Raw genomic sequence first — 19188 nt, 5'->3', positions numbered from 1 at the left:
GCAGAAAAGTAATGTGACTGGTTTGAGGATACAGTGGGACTAATCTTTTTGCTGTATTAATTGTAATTAATTATAGTTAGCAAATAGGCTCCTCCCAAGTAGCTTTCTCACTTCCCAGAAAATCTCCCTTTGCTATCAGTGTAAGGCCTCCAAGAGCCTATTTGCATCTCTAGAAAATGGAGACAGGGGCGCCTGGGTGGCTCAGTCAGTTAAGCGTCCGACTTCAGCTCGGGTCATGATCTCACAGTTCATGGGTTCAAGCCCTGTGTTGGGTTCTGCACTGCCAGCTTGAAGCCTGGAGCCTGCTTTGGATTCTGTGTCTCCCTGTCTGTTCCTCCCCTGCTTGTGCTTGTGCTTGCGTTCTCTCTCTGAAAAAGAAAATGGGGATAAGTAGCTGCTCAAGAAATGTTGAGGATTATTTATTGCCTCCTGGTTCCTACTTTTTTTTTTTTTTTTTTTTAATTTTTTTTTTCAACGTTTATTTATTTTTGGGACAGAGAGAGACAGAGCATGAACGGGGGAGGCGCAGAGAGAGAGGGAGACACAGAATCGGAAACAGGCTCCAGGCTCTGAGCCATCAGTCCAGAGCCTGACGTGGGGCTCGAACTCACGGACCGCGAGATCGTGACCTGGCTGAAGTCGGACGCTCAACCGACTGCGCCACCCAGGCGCCCCTCCTGGTTCCTACTTTAATCGACAATTTGTTAATTGAAATTAGAGATTTATAAATAAAATACTATATATAGGGGTGTCTATGTGGCTCAGTCCATTTAGTGTCTGACTCTTGATTTTGTCTCAGGTTATGATCTCACAGTTGTGAGATTGAGCCCCGAGTTTGGATCCGCTCTGGGTGTGAAGCCTGCTTGGGATTCTCTCTCTCCCTTTCCCTCTGCCCTGTGTGCATGTGCTCTCAAAAAAAGCAAATAAAAAATACATATATATAAACTTGTGGGATACAGCTGAAATTGTGATTATAGAGATTTATGGTCTTTTTTGTTTTTAAAGTTTATTGAGAGAGACAGCATGAGCAGGGAGAGGCAGAGAGAGAATTCCAAGCAGGCTCCACAGCCAGCAAGGAACCTGACGCGGAGCTCGATCGCATGGATCATATCATGACCTGAGCCGAAATCAAGAGATGCTTAACTGACTGAGCCACCCAGGTGCCCCGAGATATATGGTCTTAAATGCTATTGAAACCTGAAAAATTGGTGAGCTAAGAATATAAGAAAAAGTAAAACTCCCTCCCAAAAGAAAGAAAGAAGTATAAATTTAAAGACAAAACCTACCATAGAAAATGGAGAAATCTATAATGGATAGGATCAACAATGCCAAAAGTTGTTTTTGAAAATACGAATAAAATTTATAAGCCTAATAAGCCTTAGCAAGAGTCATCTAGAGAGTAAAAGAAAAAAAAAAAAAAGCATCATAAATGAAAAAAGGAAACATCAGTGCATCTCCTATAGATACCCAATCGCTCTCATGAACAGATGAAGAAAATCCTAAACAAAATAGTAGTAAACCAAAGCCAGTAACATAAAAACCTCAGGGCCAAGTTGAGATTATTTCAGCAAGACTAGGTTGACTTAAGAACAATGTAATCACCATATTCATCCAATGAAGAAAAATCAGCTACCTCCAAAGAAGAAAAATTTTGATAAAATCCAGAGTTAAATGTTTAAAAGCCTCTTAGAAAAACAAATGCCTCTTAGAAACCTAGGAATAGAGGAGCTTCCTTAACATAAGAGTGTATATCTAACAAGCTATGGTAAACATTTTATAGTTGCTATGGATTAGAAAGTTTGTCCCTCTGAAATTCATGCTGAAGCCTAATCCCTAATGGGATGGGCGCCTTTGGGGGGTGATTATGAAGGCGGAGCCCTCAGGAGAGGGATTAGTATCCCTGACAGAGGAGCGCTGCCATGTGAGGATACAGCAAGGAGACCGCAAGCAAGGCAGGAAGCGGGCCCTCACCAGGTCCTGGATCTGCCAGTGCCTTGAAATTGGACTTAACTGGACTCGGGAACCAACCAGAGAGCTAAATTGTTAAGCCACCCAGTCTATGGTATTTCATGAAAATGGTATTTTCATGAAAAATGAAATGAGACATTACTTCAAAACTGAAAACCCAGGGGCACCTGCCTGGCTCACATCAGTTAAGCATCTGACTCTTGGTTTCAGCTCAGGTCATGATCTCACGGTTCTTGGGATCAAGCCCTGTGTCTGGCTCTGCATTGGGTGTGGTGCCTGCTTGGGATTCTCCCCACCCCCACCCCCTTGCTCGCACATGCGTGCAAGCTCTCAAAATAAACTTAAAAAAAAAAACAAAACCCAACAACCTGAAAATCCAAAAATAATCTGCAAATGAATCTTTAGAATTAAATTTAGAAAGGCTGCTGAACCGAAGATCAATATGGAAAAGTCTGTTGTGTTTTATCAGCAAATGAAACTTTAACAATCTTATTTCCAGTGGTTTCAAAGAAAGTATCAAATGCTTTAAGAGTAAATCCTAAAAAATTACATAACTACACTGAAAACCCCAAATTGCTGAGAAACTAAATGGGGAATACACCAGAAAAATATATCTTTTGCATTCAATCCTCCCAAACGGATCTGTAGATGTGATGCAATTCCAGTAAAATCCCAACAGATTTTTTTTTTTTTGAATTGGTGATGGCTTTTTGAGGATCTTAAACCGATTGTAAACTGTACATGCAAATGCAAAGGATCAAGAATAGACAAAATACTCCCGGAGAGAAAAAAGGTGGAAGAATTTACAATACCAACTTCAGGAATCTGATAACACAATATGGTACTGGTGTAAGGATGACCAGCGAGGCTAGAGGGAATAAGCAGGCAGAAAGAGACCCATACGTTGGACGCAGTTTATCACAAAGGTAGCGTATAATGGCAAAGGTAGCAATGCTTATCAACAGTAGTATAAATTATGGTATTTTTTTTTAACATTTATTCATTTTTGAGAGAGAGCATGAGTGGAGGAGGAGCAGAGGGAGAGGGAGACACAGAACCTGAAGCAGGCTCCAGGCTCTGAGCTGTCAGCACAGAGCCTGACGTGGGGCTCGAACTCAAGGACCGGGAGATCACGACCTGAGCCGAAGTCGGACGCTCAACCGACTGAGCCACTCAGCCACCCCAATAAATTATGGTATATTCTTTTAATGGAATATACAACCATGAAAATGGGTGTCAACTAGACAGAATAACATGGATGCATCTTGACAACATATTCAATTTATATTAAGCTCAAAACCAGACGAAACTTAGACATCAAAGGGTAGTTACATTTGGGGAAAATGATGATTAAAGAGAATGTGAGGAGGACTCTGGGCAGCTGGCAGTGTTTTACTTTTTTGACCTGGGTAGTAATTATGAAGGCATTGATAATGGAGATGTCCATTTTAGCTTTACAGGAAAACCGCAAAGAGAATTCCCATATACCCTACACCTAGCCTCCCCTATTACCCACGTCTTACATTAGTATACTTGTCACAATTAACATACCAATGAGCCAATACTGACACACTAACGAAGGTATACTTGATTCAGATTTATTTTGCCCTTCTGTGCCGGGACACTGCATTACATTTAGTTGTCGTGTCTCTGTGGCTATGATCATTTATCAGGCTTTCCTTGTTTTTTTTTTTGTTTTTGTTTTTTGAAGCTTTCAATTTTTTTTTTAGAGCAATTTTAAGTTCACAGCAAAATCAGAGGAAGCAGAGATTTACCACACAAACCCTTTGCCCCTCACATGCATGGCCCCCAACTACCAACATCCCACCACTAGGGACACTTGTTGCAACTGATGAACCCACGTTGACAAATCGAGTTTTTTACTCTTGGTGTTGTCCGTTCTATGGGTTTGGACAACGTTAGAGATGGACCCGTTACAGTATCCTGCACAGTACTTTCCCTGCCCTCAAAGTCCCGTGCCCCACCTAGTTATCCTCCACTCCCCTCGAACTCCTGAGCTTCTCACGGTCTCCAGTTTTGTCTTTTCCAGATTATCATACAGTGGGAATCATACAGTCTGCAGCCTTTTCACATTGGCTTCTTTCACTCAGTAATATTAAGTTTCCTATGTGCCTTTTTGTGGCTGACACCTTGGTTGCCTCCAAGTTTTGGCAATTATGAGTAAAGCTGCTATAAACATCCAGTGTGCAGTTTTTTGTGTTGGCTATATTTTCAGTGATTGGTTTTTGGAATCAAGGAGCACGTACTGTTTTTATAATCACAAAAATACAGAAAGAAAATCAATATATTTGGTTGTATAAAAAAATAGACAGAGAATATTGAGAAGAATTTTAATTGATTCATCACAAAAGCACTGAGCAAGCAAAATAATGTTAATAAAATTTTTTAAATAAAATATTTAAAACAAAAACAGCAGTGCAGAAAACAGCATTAAAATGTTTGCAAAATTACATCTTAACACTTCCATATTCTTTCTGGAATGCAGGCTTTTAAATTTTGGAAACATGTTACCTTACAGGCAAATAAAAGAATGCACGTGAACAGATTCTACCAAGTTATAACCTGGAAAACTACTTCCCTAGCATCTTACCACCAGACAGCAGTTAAGTGATTTTTAGAATCAAAACAATATGAGTAATTCTTTGCTCTTCAAAGAAAGTATCCAAGAATTATACTAGAAAAATGTGTGCATATGGAGGTGTATTTACATAATGTTATCACGAGTTCTCCGGCCTAGATATATTCATTTACTAACCTCAGTTATATTACTATAAAATAGTAATAGTTATATTACTATTCATTTTGTCACCACCTTCGCCAGATGTCTCAGAACAAGATGTATTTTAAACATGCAAAAATATTAAAAATGTAACCATATGAATCATCTAAACGAAATGGGCATCTATTGTGTTAATGACATCAATCCCCAGTAACAAGTGTACTAAAGATTAGTACAGTTAGCATTTTCACACTGAAATGAATGAAATGACAATAGTGCAATTACTACGGTTAATTTTAATTGGATCTGATGACAAGTATGTCTTGATTGATATGATTTGCAAAAAGATTAAAACATTAAGCTACAGAATTCTGTTCTACATCAAAGGATATGGAAATTTTGCTCATTCTTTATTTACCATAAAGATGGGAAAGCCCTATTACAAATTAAAAATTCGAAACACTTTCTAAATATTTTGAAACTCAGTTGCTACAGCCAATACCTATAAACTAAAAATTTTGTGTACAGAATTTGGGAATTACCATTAAAGATTGGGCATGGAACTTATTTGCCTATCTTTAAATTTTATTTGCTTCTGATGGGGCATGAGGTAATCCCTGTGCAAAAGTGTGCTTCATAAGAGAGAAATGGTCACATTTCTGTGGAAACCACCTTGCTTTGTCAATGTTTTGATGAAGGAGGCATGTCATTTTCCAGTTAGAGCTATCAAGTTTCATAATTAAGGATTCCAATGCTAGTCAGTATATATTATCCAAAGACTTTTCCTTTTTTTGAGTCCCCAGATACTTTTCAACAAATTTATCCCTCACTTTTTGATTCATAAGAAATAAAACTAATACAGGTTTATGTGTATATATGTGTGTCTTAGTATTTTTATTTTGGTATCTATTAAATAGTTCCTATTATAGGATATGGGGCTGTCTGAAATCGTCCACACAGTAACTGTTCTATAGTAGAGACTGGCTTTAACTATTAAAATTATATACAAGGAAATTAGGGGTGTTGCAGTATTTGGTTGCAAATAACTTGCCATCTGGTGTTGGGTCAGAAAATGCTATTTCATCAGTCTTGAGAAAACAGCCAAACATGAAGCAATTCCTAAAAAAGAGGAAAAGACAATTTAACAATGGAACTAATTTAAAATTCTGATTAAACGTTAGCAGACGTATTTTAAAGCAGTCCAAATATATAATTTTGATCTCTTTAAGCACTTTTTTTTTGGTTTATTTATTTTGAGAGAGAGAGTATACGAGAGGGTCAGAGATAGGGAGAGAGAAAGAGAAAGAAAGGAGATGAAGACAAAAGAGTTAAGACAACTACATGCAATGTGATCTAGACAGGAAAAAGAAATGCTATGATGGACGCGGAGACACACGACAAAACTGATATATGGACCATACAGTAGAGGAAAGCATTACATCAACACTAAATACCCGGTATTTGATAACTCAAGTATGCTTACATGAGGAAGGATCTTTGGACTTAAGAAATACACGCTGAAGTACTAAAGGGGCGTAATATACATACCTTACCTTTAAATAATTCAAGAAGAAAGTAAATGTTAAAACTTGATGAATTTGGGCAAAGGTAAATAAGGGCTTCTTTTTCTATTCTTGCACTTTTTTATAGGTTTTATTTATTTTTGAGAGAGAGAGAGAAAGAGAGAGAGAGAGGCAGAACACAAGCGGGGAGGGGCAGAGGGAGAGGGAGACACAGAATCCGAAGCAGGCTCCAGGCTCCAAGCAGTCAGCACTGAGCCCAACACAGGCTTTGAACTCATCGACTGTGAGATCATGACCTGAGCCAAAGTTGGACACTTAACCAACTGAGCCACCCAGGTACCCCACAGGTTTGAAATTTTAAAAATATAAAATTAAAGATTGGATTCAATTAGAAGTTAAGATTTAAGTATATGGTATACTATATAATTTCACACAAAGTTTATGGCTGAATTTACTAGAATCTAAAGCAAAATACTGGTTTGATTAAATAGAGCTTACTGTCTCACTTATAAAGTGACATCAGTTATAGAAAGAACATGAGATCTGTGGGTTTGAGTCCTAACTCTGTCCTTTTACTAGCCTGTGTAAACGTGTACTAATAATCCCTGGTGAGCCTCTGTTGCTTCTTATGTAAAACAACTAGGGGCGATATTCTACCTTTGTAAGGATTTAAACATATGTTGCCTGTATAAACCAGAGAGAATGAAGCCTAAGGCCCCTCTACAGGATAGCTGCCACTTATGTTACCTGTATTTCAACTCACAGATGTGAGAAGAGATGTGTTCGTTCTCAGATGCATGTGTTTTTATTTTTCCTTTAAGGGAAACTTCTGCTTATAGATAACCTACTTACTGCCTTAGTACCCAGCGTATGATCTACACTCATCACTACCTGAGAGCATATCAGGAATGCAGAATCTCAGGCCCCACTCCAACCTACTCAATCACACCTACATTTTAACAAGATCCTCAGGTGATTCATATGCACTTTCAAGTTTGAGAAGCATTGGACTACTGCCTGGTGGAACTAGGTTAGATACTGGTATTTCCCATGCCAAATTTGTATCTCTTAGTATAAAATATTTAACATAAAATATAAAAAATAGAGGCACTTCGGGGCACCTGCGTGGCTCAGTTGGTTAAGCATCCGACTTTGGCTCAGGTCAAGATCTCGCAGTTCACAAGTTTAAGCCCCCACATCGGGCTCTGTGCTGACAATTCAGAGCCTGGAACCTGCTTCCGATTCTGTGTCTCCCTCTCTCTTTGCCCCTCCCCTGCTCATGCTCTCTCTCTCTCTCGCTCTCTCTCAAAATAAACATTAAAAAAAATAGAGATTTTTCATAATTAACTATCAAATAAAATCATTATAGACACTAATTCTCACTACTCGCCTTTATAAGGTATGTGCAGGTGACTAGGATTATGGCCCAACACTGGATCCCACAGCGGTCTTGGGTGTTCTTTCCTAAAAAGCGTACAGGACTCACAAGGCTAGATCACTCCTCAAAGTATGGTCCCTGGATTGTAACCTGTTCTCTTAAGTATAGAGGTCGAGAGAGTAAGTGTTGTGAAACGAAACTCATCCATCCAACCTAGATCAGGTATGTTAACAAGCAAGTAAGTCATATCACTAACAGTTTAGTGAGTATGAAGTGGTATCTCATCATGGTTTTAGTTTGCGAATCCTTGGTGGCAGCCATATGTATTTCAAAGAAGAACTGTGTATTGGAATCCTTTGCCCATCTTTAATTGGGCCATTTGTCTTTTTATTGTTGTATAGGAAGAGTTCTTTTATATATACTGGTTATACTGGACTCTTATTAGATGAATTTCTCCCATTTTGTGGGTTGCCTGGCTAACTCATTTTTACATTTAGTTAGATTTATAAGTCTTCATCAATTACCGAGTCACACAGTAGTCAATGAACAATGAATGTACAATTTCTGTAGTTTTTTTAAGCCTGTATTTTGTTTGTATAAATTATATTTATTGCAATGTTAAATTTCACATCTGCTGAATCTAATAAAAATGGGGACTTGTATGTCTCATTTTTTTATTTTGTTTTCCTATTTCATTTTCTAGCAATTCATTTTCATTTTATTAAAGTGTTGCTGTGCAATTAAACTAGTCTTTCACCACAGGTGGTTTAATAAGCACTGGGCTACAATGTTTCACATTTGGAATGTTGTGCCCTAAACTGAGTACATCTAGTGTATTTGTTTGTTTGTTTTCCAGTGCCATTGCTGGCCTTAGCCTGACTTTGGCAGTATTTAAACATAAGTGTCTTTATAACATCGTTCCCTTTGACTCATAAACCAGGAAAGGTTCTGGGAAAGCCAATCTGGGTCTAGATCCATTTTATTTTATTTTATTTCTTACCTGAGAGTATCCACCAGTCGTCTTGCAATGCGCTTTCTTCGTTTCAGTCTGAAGACCCAGATTCTACTTATTCCACAGACTGCAGGTTCTGGTACATCTGAACATTGCCAAGCCCGATGACATTCTTTAGAGCTTGGACCCGTTGGTTCGGACAGGACACGGAAGGCCTACAATGATAATACAGACGCATCTAGAGCTAATAGTACAGTTGAGTTCACATTTCTTTGTAAAAAATAGTACAGTTGAGTTCACATTCCTCAAACAAGACTTAAGTATCTAAAATTAATCTTATTACCTTCACCAAAAATGTTAAAATTCTGATACTTCCTAGATTCTTATCCACTTATCCACAATGCATGGGGGCACCTGGGTGGCTCAGTCGGTTAAGCATCCAACTCTTGATTTTGGCTCAGGTCATGAGATCAAGCCCCGCATTGGGCTTTGTGCTGTCAGGGCAGAACCTGCTTGGGACTCTCTCCCCCTCTTTCTGCCTCTCCCCCGTGTGCAAGCTCCCTCTCTCTCTCTTTCTCTGAAAATAAATAAATATGGTCACACAATGCTTAAAAAAATACTGGTGTTGAGATATTCCCATATTCCAGTGGATTACATACCATTATGGAACTTCCTTCTATTGATTAAAAAATTATAAAAATCAGACTCTTACTTTTAATATAGCACATAAACTTCTCCCATTCTCTCCAGTCTAAACTGCATTTATTTATGATATCCTAAAAAAAATGATAACACTAAAGATTTTTGCATATTAACTATGAAATCTGGGTGGTATTTAAGGATCTTTAAAATAGTACAGAGGATCCATGTATCCTTCATCTGGCTTCCTCCAATGATTATATATTCTATAGGTGCAGTACAATACCAAAAGGGTTTAACATAGGTATAATGTTTGCATATCTTCCCATGTCATGGAACAACTTATCACATCTGTATCCATAACCAGCATACAGAGCTACTGGATCATCTCAAGGATCTTTCTCTTGTTGTCTCTGTGTAATAATGTCCACCTTTTCCCTCAACCATCTCTAAGCCCTGGCAACCTCAATCTATTCTCTCACTCTATAATTCTGTTACTTTGAGGATGTCATATAAATGACAGCATACATCATGTGGTCTTTGGAGATTGGCTTTTTTCACTAGCACAATGCCCTTGACGTCTGTCCAAGTTGTTGCATATATCAACAGTTTGTTCCTTTTTATTGCTGACTAATATTCCATTGAATGGATGTACCAGTTTGAGTGATCATTCACCTACTGAAGAACAGTTTCTTTGTTTCTAGGCTTTGACCACTACCAAAAAAGCTGCTATAAACTTTCAGGAATGGGCTTTTGTGTAGAGTAGGTTTTCATTTCTCTGGGATAAATAACCAGAAGTAGGACTGCTGGGTCATATAAATGTAGGATTAGTTTTTTAAGAAACTGTCAAACATTTTGTAGTCCTAACATTTTATGTTCTCTCCAACAATGTCTAAAAGATCTAGTTTTCCCTGCAGCCTTGCCAGCATTTGATATTGTCACTATTTTTTATCTTTTTTTGAGAGACAGAGAGGAAGAGAGAGACTCTTAAGCAGGTTCCACACTCAGCGTGGAGTCCAATATGGGGCTCCATCCCATAACCCTGAGATTGTGACAAGAGCCAAAATCAAAAGTCAGACACTCAACCGACTGAGCCACCCAGGTGCCTTGTCACTATTTTTTAATATAGCTGCTCTGATAGGTGGGTACTTAAGTTTTAACTACCATCAAGAAAACATTGCTCTTGAAATACGAAAAAGTAGAAGAGAATATATGTTATTTAGCTATATTTGCTTATTATCACTACATAAATAGTCTACTTCTTTAGAATAAAAGGCCAAATTGACTACTAATACAAACCAGCTGCTTTTCTCTCCAGCTTCTGATAAACACACGAGGGACACTATATTGTGTGTGTGTGTGTGTGTGTGTGTGTGTGTGTGTGTGTGTGTATACATATATATATATATATGTGTATGTATATATGTATGTATATGTATATGTATATGTATATATGGTGAAAAAAGAGAAAATAAGGAAGAGTAATAAAGATAGTAGAAATGAGGGGAGAAAGGGAACCACTTACACAAAGGTAAAAAATTTATGCTAGTATCATTTTCAGATGTATTGAGAAATCAAATATTTTTAAAAGGAAGGAGACCTAAGTGTGGGATCCTATAAAGTCAGGTAAAAAGAACACCTCTGAACTATAATTCTCCTTAGCTAAAGATTATACTATAAGCTCCTTGAAGGCAAAAACTCTCTCTATTCTAGAAAAAAAGCTGGCAACCTTTTTCTGTAAAGGGCCAAGTTATAAATATTTTAGGTTCACTGGGCCATGTGATCTGTTATACCTGTTACAAAAACAACCAGATAATATGGAAATAAATAAGCATATCTCTGTTCTAATGAAACTTTATAAAACAAGTGGTGGGCCACACATGGCCCAGGCGCTGAAGTTTGCCAACTCCTCTTCCAGAACATTGCTCACTAGTACCTAAAATAGATTCTAATTAAGGGACAATAATTATTTTGCCAAATATATTAACCTGCACTAAGCCACATCCTCAATATCTGGGCTCTACAGATTTGCTTATTTAAAATCACTAGTCCAGGTATGGAAATGACTACATGAACACAGGACAGACTTACTAATCCTGCTTTTTATATATGGCAAAATACCAAATATAATAGAAATAAATGACTTCAATTATCTATATGGTCCAGGATACTTTAGCAGGGGAAAATGTCATCAATGGTAGCATTTTTTTATTATTATTATTTTTTAAGTTTATTTATTTAAGAGAGAGAGAGAGAGAAAGAGAGAGAGAGAAAGAGGGAGGGAGGGAGGGAATGAGCAGGGGTGGGGCAGAGAGAGGAGAGACAGAATCCCAAGCAGGCTCCACACTGTCAGCGCAGAGCCCGATGCAGGGCTTGAACTCACAAACCACGAGATCATGACCCGAGCCAAAACCAAGAGTTGGACACTTAGCCAACTGAGCCACCCAGGCACCCCATCAATGGTAGCATTCTTAACTGCTTATTGAAGTCTTCACCCAATTACTTTATTTTGCTCACACATTATGCCAATAATTTAAAAGACATATACCACACCTGTTTGATGGGCTCTGCAATTAAACACCCAACTACTCTCTTTTCATCAGATATGAAGAGAAGAGTCTTGGTTTTGTTTGGACATCTGGGAACAACTTGGTGGAAGCCCAATTCGTTATCAACAAGTTCCTGGACATCTTCTACCTAATGATGTTAAAAAACAAAAGAGATTAATTTGTTTTAAAAAGAACAGAAACTATACATTTATGTACAGAAAATGTGTACCTTTTACTTCTATTTCCTAAATTTGCACACCCCCAAAATTATTTTACTACTGATGCATGTATCTGCCACTTTGAAAACAGAGTTTGAAAATCCTATTTTAAAGAGCACTTTCAGCAGAAAGAAATGCAGATGCCTAGGGGGAGTAAGGGGTGGGAAGTGCCAAAACAGATTTTGTTTCAGCTTTATTCAATGTGCACTGAATACATCCAGCCCATGAGACACGCAGTAACAACATAAGAGAGAGACTCTGGGGTCATTAATTTCTCAATACTGAAAAATTTAGTTTATCTTTCACAAGCGAAGACGAAGGTAAAAGATAAGCAATAGAGCCTTATCTGTTCTCTTAAATCTTTGACTGTCACTTCATCTTGTAATTCTAAATTTAGTTTTGTATAAACCACTATGAATTAGACACCTGCATGAGAACCAGAATCACCAGAATGAATTAGCTATCAGCAAAGGGGTTTTACACTTCAACATGGGTTGAATTCTTGGTGAGAGGAGAGGGAGTAGGAGAACAAGGATTAAGAAACTAATGTTCCATACCTTTCTGATAGCATAACTCGGATCATGTGGCAGGACCAACAAAATTTTCCCATCCCAAAACTGTGCTACTATACGTTCTTTTTTCCAGCCCTGACGAAAGAAAAAAAACTCAGTTTAATCTGAAGAGAGAGAAAACACACACACACACACACACACACACACACACACACACACACACAAAACCATTAAACAATTTGGTCTAGAGAGGACAAAAAGATGAACAATGAATGATGCGAAAAAGGACAAAATCTGACTAAAGGAATGTGGGAAGGGAAGTAAAAGATGCCTGAAATAAAGTACCTGTCCTCAAGAGACTGACTGACACCCTACATGCTGGGAGACATTTATATTATCTACTATAAAATAATGGAAAGTCAATTAAGAGGACTTCATAAGAATATAGAGAAAAAATGATGAATTATTAGGAGTGGGAAGGTAGAAGAGGGCTAGGATAAGCAGAGGTTTAATAAACCACACTAAAAATATTATAGAAAAAAAAAGAAATGCATTTGAATAGCAGGTAGAACATAAAGGACAACAGGATGCATTATACTAGAAAGGTGCTTGATGAAAAGGTGGAACCTCTCCTTTCAGAAAAGAAAAAGCCTGGAGAAATCACAGAAAAGCGGTTTTTCTAACCCTATCTACAAAGAATACTCCTACTAAAGTGAAGAGGTATGGGGAAGTAGGGTCTCCTCAAGTCTTTGAGTTTTATATCCTAATTGTGCAGCTCCGCTCAAAAGGCTAGAGTTAAGGATGAAGGGTGTTCACTCAACCTAGAACAACACTTATATCAGGATAGAAAGTCTGATGGCACTTTTTTTTTTTTTTTTTACGTTTTATTTATTTTTGGAACAGAGAGAGACAGAGCATGAACGGGGGAGGGGCAGAGAGAGAGGGAGACACAGAATCGGAAACAGGCTCCAGGCTCTGAGCCATCAGCCCAGAGCCCGACGCGGGGCTCGAACTCACGGACCGCGAGATCGTGACCTGGCTGAAGTCGGACGCTTAACCGACTGCGCCACCCAGGCGCCCCCATGATGGCACTTTTATTAAAAGTTAGCTTTTGGGGCGCCTGGGTGGCTCAGTCAGTTAAACATCTAACTTTGGCTCAGGTCATGATCTCGCAGTTCGTGGGTTCTAGCCCCATGTTGGGCTCCGTGCTGACAGCTCAGAGCCTGGAGTCTGATTCGATTCTGTGTCTCCCTCTCTCTCTCTGCCCCTCCCATGCTATCTGTTTTTCAAAAATAAATGTTAAAAAAGAAAAATTTTTTGAAGTTAGCTTTTAAGTACCATCAGCCTCAAATATTAAGACAACAAAACTGTAGATGATATTTAAAGATACAGATCTTCCAATATTTAAGCAAAAGAAATGTACCTTTTAAAGCAGTTTTACTTTTAGAACAAATTGAAAGACTGTTTTTGACTTACTGTATATTTGATCCCCTCCAGAAATCTGTGGTGATGCTGGACATGTTGCATTTCATCCTCAGGGTTGGATGCGGTGTAGATCATGCCACAGGACTTACACATGGTGGCTCCAAAATGTTTCTGACCTGCGTCCTGTAATTGGGAAAAGAACAAGTCCATCTAAACACATCACAAATAGCTCTATATTTAGTTCATGTAGCCATTCATTCAAATTTCTCCCTATTTTTCTTTTATGCTGGCACAAGTGAAATACTAAATGAAAGTCTGGTTACTACGTCCCCTCCCTCCACCTCCTAAACAAAATGGAATGAGAAGAGACCTAAAAATGCAATAAACTGATGCAAGAAGTGAAATGGTCTCTTTGATGGTATAAAAAAAAAAAATCAAGATTCTTTCGCTTGACCCATAGTTCTAAGAAGGAATCAAATCAAATCATAAAGATAATGGCTAAGATGAACAAGAGAGCATAATTATTAAGCTCTTAAGTGAAGAGACCTGAAAAAGCCTTGTTTCAAAGAGGCAGGGCAAAAATCCTAGGACTTGTATATTCATTATATAGTGTTTTTCCTTAAGTGATTAGGAATATTAAAATTCTTTGCCCCAAAAGTTGATAAAAAATAAATACAGTACATAATAAAAGTTCAGAAAAGCACAGATAAATTCATAAATATAGAAAAGTCAGGAATATTCACTGTCATGGCTTATTAACTTCCATTCTATCTCATAACACATTGCCCAACACTATCAGTTTGAAAATCTACTTGACTAGTTTAAATGCTACCACTACAACAAAGCTGGCATATACACAACTCAGAATGTCTATAAACCATGTTAACTCTGCTAAGACAACATGTCTGCCTTCATGTTCTACATGAGAGCCACATACAGGAGGAGCTTTTAAATTTACTCACAATGATGAGCTGGTCTTTTGTTTCTTTATTTGTATCTCTAGTATTAGTACTTTTCTGTGTATTGATCTGTTTCAAGAGGTTAGCAGATATGATGGATCCCACAGAAGACTGTTCAACTAAAGATCTTTGAAATAAAAGTTAATAAACATTATTTAATAAATTGAAATGTCTGAGAAATTACGATGAAAACAGCTATGTCTATAACATTTGCAGAGCACCTTCTATTGACAATAACTTAATGAAGCAATAGGGATCAGAACAATGAGAAACCGGAGGCCCACTCAGAGAGGATCAGTAACTTACTCAAGGTAACTAGTAAAGAATAGCAGTTGACTTAACTCTTAAAAAGTGATTTTATGGGGCGCCTGGGTGGCGCAGTCGGTTAAGCGTCCGACTTCAGCCAGGTCACGATCTCGCGGTCCGGGAGTTCGAGCCCCGCGTCAGGCTCTGGGCTGATGGCTCAGAGCCTGGAGCCTGTTTCCGATTCTGTGTCTCCCTCTCTCTCTGCCCCTCCCCCGTTCATGCTCTGTCTCTCTCTGTCCCAAAAAAAATAAATAAAAACGTTGAAAAAAAATTTAAAAAAAAAAAAAAAAAGTGATTTTATTTTTTTATTTTTTGCTTTACCGAATTTTAGGGCAATGCTTACCCTAAGCATAAAGAAATCCCTGTAACACCACAGCAAATAAGAAGATTCTATTCTTGAATCTCACAGTTCCACAGGAAGTCAGCTACCAGTATATTATATCCAACAACTCTATACTTGGGCAGTGAGTGAGGTTAATATATTCACTTGTCCTCATACCTAAAGCATCACCCCACTATTTTCAAACTTAGGAAAAAAATATTTTGGCTGGATAGATGTTGTTGAGGCAACCTGTTCCAATTAGGAAAGAATGTGGGGACTGGCCTAAAGAGGTGGTAAACTGGAGGCTCTTGGGCCAAATACAGCTCGCAGATATGTTTTGATGGGCTTACAGTGTTTAAAACTGTGGATTAGGGGCACCTGGGTGGCTTGGTCGGTTAAGCATCCGACTTCGGTTCAGGTCATGATCTCACGGTCTGTGAGTTCGAGCCCCACGTTGGGCTCTGTGCTGACAGCTCAGAGCCTGGAGCCTGTTTCAGATTGTGTCTCCCTCTCTCTCTGCCCCTCCCCTGTTCATGCTCTGTCTCAAAAATAAACAAACATTAAAAAAAATTTTTTTTAAAAACAAAACTGTGGATTAGCTACCAATATTTTAAAATTTAGAGATCTCACTTAAAAATGTGTATTTCCAATATTGCAAGAGACACTGTAAGATCACCAGACCATTATTTCTTCAAAGAATGTAACTAACACAATGCATGCTCTTTTATTTGAGGTATGCATTCCCCATTTGGCTCCAATCTCCACCCAATCTCTATAGGCCCTGAGTTTGTAACCCAAGTCTTATAATAAAAGGACCTTTGTTTTCCAAGGACCAAAGGAATAAAAATCTGTGGAGAGTAGAGGTTAAAAAAAAAAAAAAAGGCAAGGAAAAAAACCCAGGTGACCAAAGCAAGAGATTCAGAGAAAACTCACAAGAAAAAAAAAAAACACTAGAAAAATAAGTGTCCAGTGTTTTTGAAGCTAAGCCAAACTATCCTGTCATTTGACGGTAAGAAATTTATTTTACATTATGACCAATATAGATACACATATAAAACTAAAACCAGAAAGTTTTACTAAATAACTTACTGTTAATAAATAACTGTGAGAGATGCATTATTCCATTAAAAAAAAATGCTGGACGTGACGCTCTTGAACTGCTTTGACAAACCACTAATGGTATGTGCCCGTAACACAAAACACACTCTCTAGGCTGCTTGACTCGTGCCGTTTATACAACCTTTGCTGAGTAACTCAGCAAATTCCCATCCCTGCATGTATGACCACAATCTCTTTATTTCTATCTTAGCAATTTTAACATTTTATTATAATGCCCGTTCTCCTCTAATCATAACTTCCATGATAGGACCATGTGTTATTTATTTTCACATCTCCAAAACTCAGTATAATAGTTCAATATCATATAGCACTCTATAAATGTTTGCCAAATGAGTGAATAAACAAAAAATGAATGTGAGACAATGAACCTGGAGAATCTGTAATCTGCCTAAAGTAAAAGTCATAGATTAAACCACAAGTGATTGACGAGATCTGACCTTTTGGGTCCTACATAAAGAGAAATTTCAAACAATCCAACCAATAGTATTCTCATATCTCCTTAGGCTAGATTAATTAGTTTATACACTTATATCAGCTAATTGTGGTAGATTTCAATCCTCAATAAATAGTCATGAAAGAAGACATAGATGAAAAAACAGAAAGGTGCAAAAAACTAGGAACATGGCCTTTAAAGAGGGAAAGTTGCTACCCAACCCAATTTCTGAGGTGATGGAGGTACCCTAAAAGTAGAACTCAGCTAGAAAGTTCCTTGCTCAATACCTACAGTTATTTATCATCAAGGGGGGACAGAAGTACCAAAACTATTTAGGAAGATGTTAAGACCATAAGATACTTCTTTGCCAGAGCTTTCTAGCCTATCATTCTCACATTCATGCTTCTCCCCTTCCCAGTCTTGTCTTTGACTAGCATAGTGGCAGCTTCAGCCAGGATTTTTTTTTTATGAAATTTATTGTCAAATTGGTTTCCATACAACACCCAGTGCTCATCCCAACAGGTGCCCTCCTCAATACCCATCACCCACCCTCCCCTCCCTCCCACCCCCATCAACCCTCAGTTTGTTCTCAGTTTTTAGGAGTCTCTTATGTTTTGGCTCCCTCCCTCTCTAACCATTTTTTTTCTTCCCCTCCCCCATGGTCTTCTGTTAAGTTTCTCAGGATCCACATAGGAGTGAAAACATATGGAATCTGTCCTTCTCTGTATGACTTATTTCACTTAGCATAAGACTCTCCAGTTCCATCCATGTTGCTACAAAAGGCCATATTTCATTCTTTCTCATTGCCACGTAGTATTCCATTGTGTATATAAACCACAATTTCTTTATCCATTTGTCAATTGATGGACATTTAGGCTCTTTCCATAATTTAGCTATTGTTGAGAGTGTTGCTATAAACATTGGGGTACAAGTGCCCCTATGCATCAGTACTCCTGTATCCCTTTTCAGCCAGGATTTCTAACAGCACTAAAGCTGCTTAAGTTACTCACTCCTCTGGCCAGTTTCCTAGTCTATAAAATGGGGTAACACTGGTACCTACATCATGAGGTTGTAAATGCTCATTAAACATGAACTATCATTAATATATTATCACCCAGGAAAGGCAATACAGCTGAATGGGCTTTAATTCAGATACAGATTCTAGTTGTGGCTGCTAAGAGCTGTTGCTTCTAAGAGATGTGAATTACTATCAGTTTCCTCAGCTGAAAATGGAATTATTAATAGTATCGATCTTCTGGGCTGTTCTAAGAACCAAGTTAAATAATGGATATAAACTATTTATTATGGGTCAGGTACTGTATAAAAATGTTAGCAATTATTATCACTCAAACCCATAAAGATATTTCCCTTCTCTTAACTCTTGGGTTCTTATGAAGTTTCTAGGAGAGGGCCTGATTTCATCTTATTCTCAATATCCCCTTAGTGGGGAGGAAAAAAAAAATACTCTCCAAATTACATAGTGCAAGAAAGAAAGATACCCAGAAGGACTCAATTAAATAAACCTTAAACATTAAAATAAGAGCAATCCTTACCTTTTTGTATTGACTGAAGACACACTGAAGATCGGGTAGACAACAGAATCAGGAGAAACTGGTTGGGGAAAAAATGACAGTAATTTTGTATTATAAAATAAACTCAAAGCTTTAAATCATAAAACTTTAAATGTTAATAACACCTAAATACTGAAATCACTTGATTTCAAGACTTAACAAATAATCAAGACAGTATGGTCTAGATCAATGGAACAAAATAGAGAGCCCCAACCACACCCACGCACATACAGTCAACTGATTTTTGACAGAAAAAAAGTAATTAAATGGAGAAAAGAGAGTCGACAGATGTGCTGGAACAATTGGACAGTCATATGCAAAAAAAAAAACCCAACAACACTCTTCTATAGAAATTAACTCACCATGGGTCACAGATTTATTTGTAAAATGTAAAACTATATAACTTCTAGAAGAAAATGTGAGCGAAAACTCCACAACTTGGGTTTGGATATGTTTTCACATGTAACACCAAAAGCACAGTACATGAAAGAAAATATTAAGTTGAACTTTATAAATTTAAACATCAGCCATGATGTTGAGGGATCCCAGGATGGAATGCACACTGTGACGAATG

The 19188-nt window shown here is 37.9% G+C and overlaps 1 protein-coding gene across 1 annotated transcript in view; it reads right to left on the bottom strand.

Annotated features, from left to right (window-relative positions):
- Positions 1–4305: 4305 nt before the first annotated feature.
- The window catches only part of ESCO2 (establishment of sister chromatid cohesion N-acetyltransferase 2), a 29675-nt gene continuing 14792 nt past the window's right edge, over positions 4306–19188 (bottom strand). Inside the window, exons 5-11 of the mRNA XM_086703755.1 lie at positions 18597–18654; positions 14867–14990; positions 13956–14087; positions 12525–12614; positions 11754–11897; positions 8610–8776; positions 4306–5827 (exon numbers count right to left, since the gene is read on the bottom strand). Of these exons, the coding sequence (XP_086559881.1) occupies positions 5695–5827; positions 8610–8776; positions 11754–11897; positions 12525–12614; positions 13956–14087; positions 14867–14990; positions 18597–18654 (848 nt within the window). The 3' untranslated portion in view covers positions 4306–5694. The remainder of the gene's footprint in view (positions 5828–8609; positions 8777–11753; positions 11898–12524; positions 12615–13955; positions 14088–14866; positions 14991–18596; positions 18655–19188) is intronic.

This window comes from Puma concolor, chromosome B1 (assembly GCF_028749965.1).
Source record: "Puma concolor isolate L17-30 chromosome B1, mPumCon1.1.hap2, whole genome shotgun sequence".
Lineage (NCBI taxonomy): Eukaryota > Metazoa > Chordata > Mammalia > Carnivora > Felidae > Puma > Puma concolor.
This window is presented reverse-complemented; position numbering and strand designations above follow the sequence as displayed.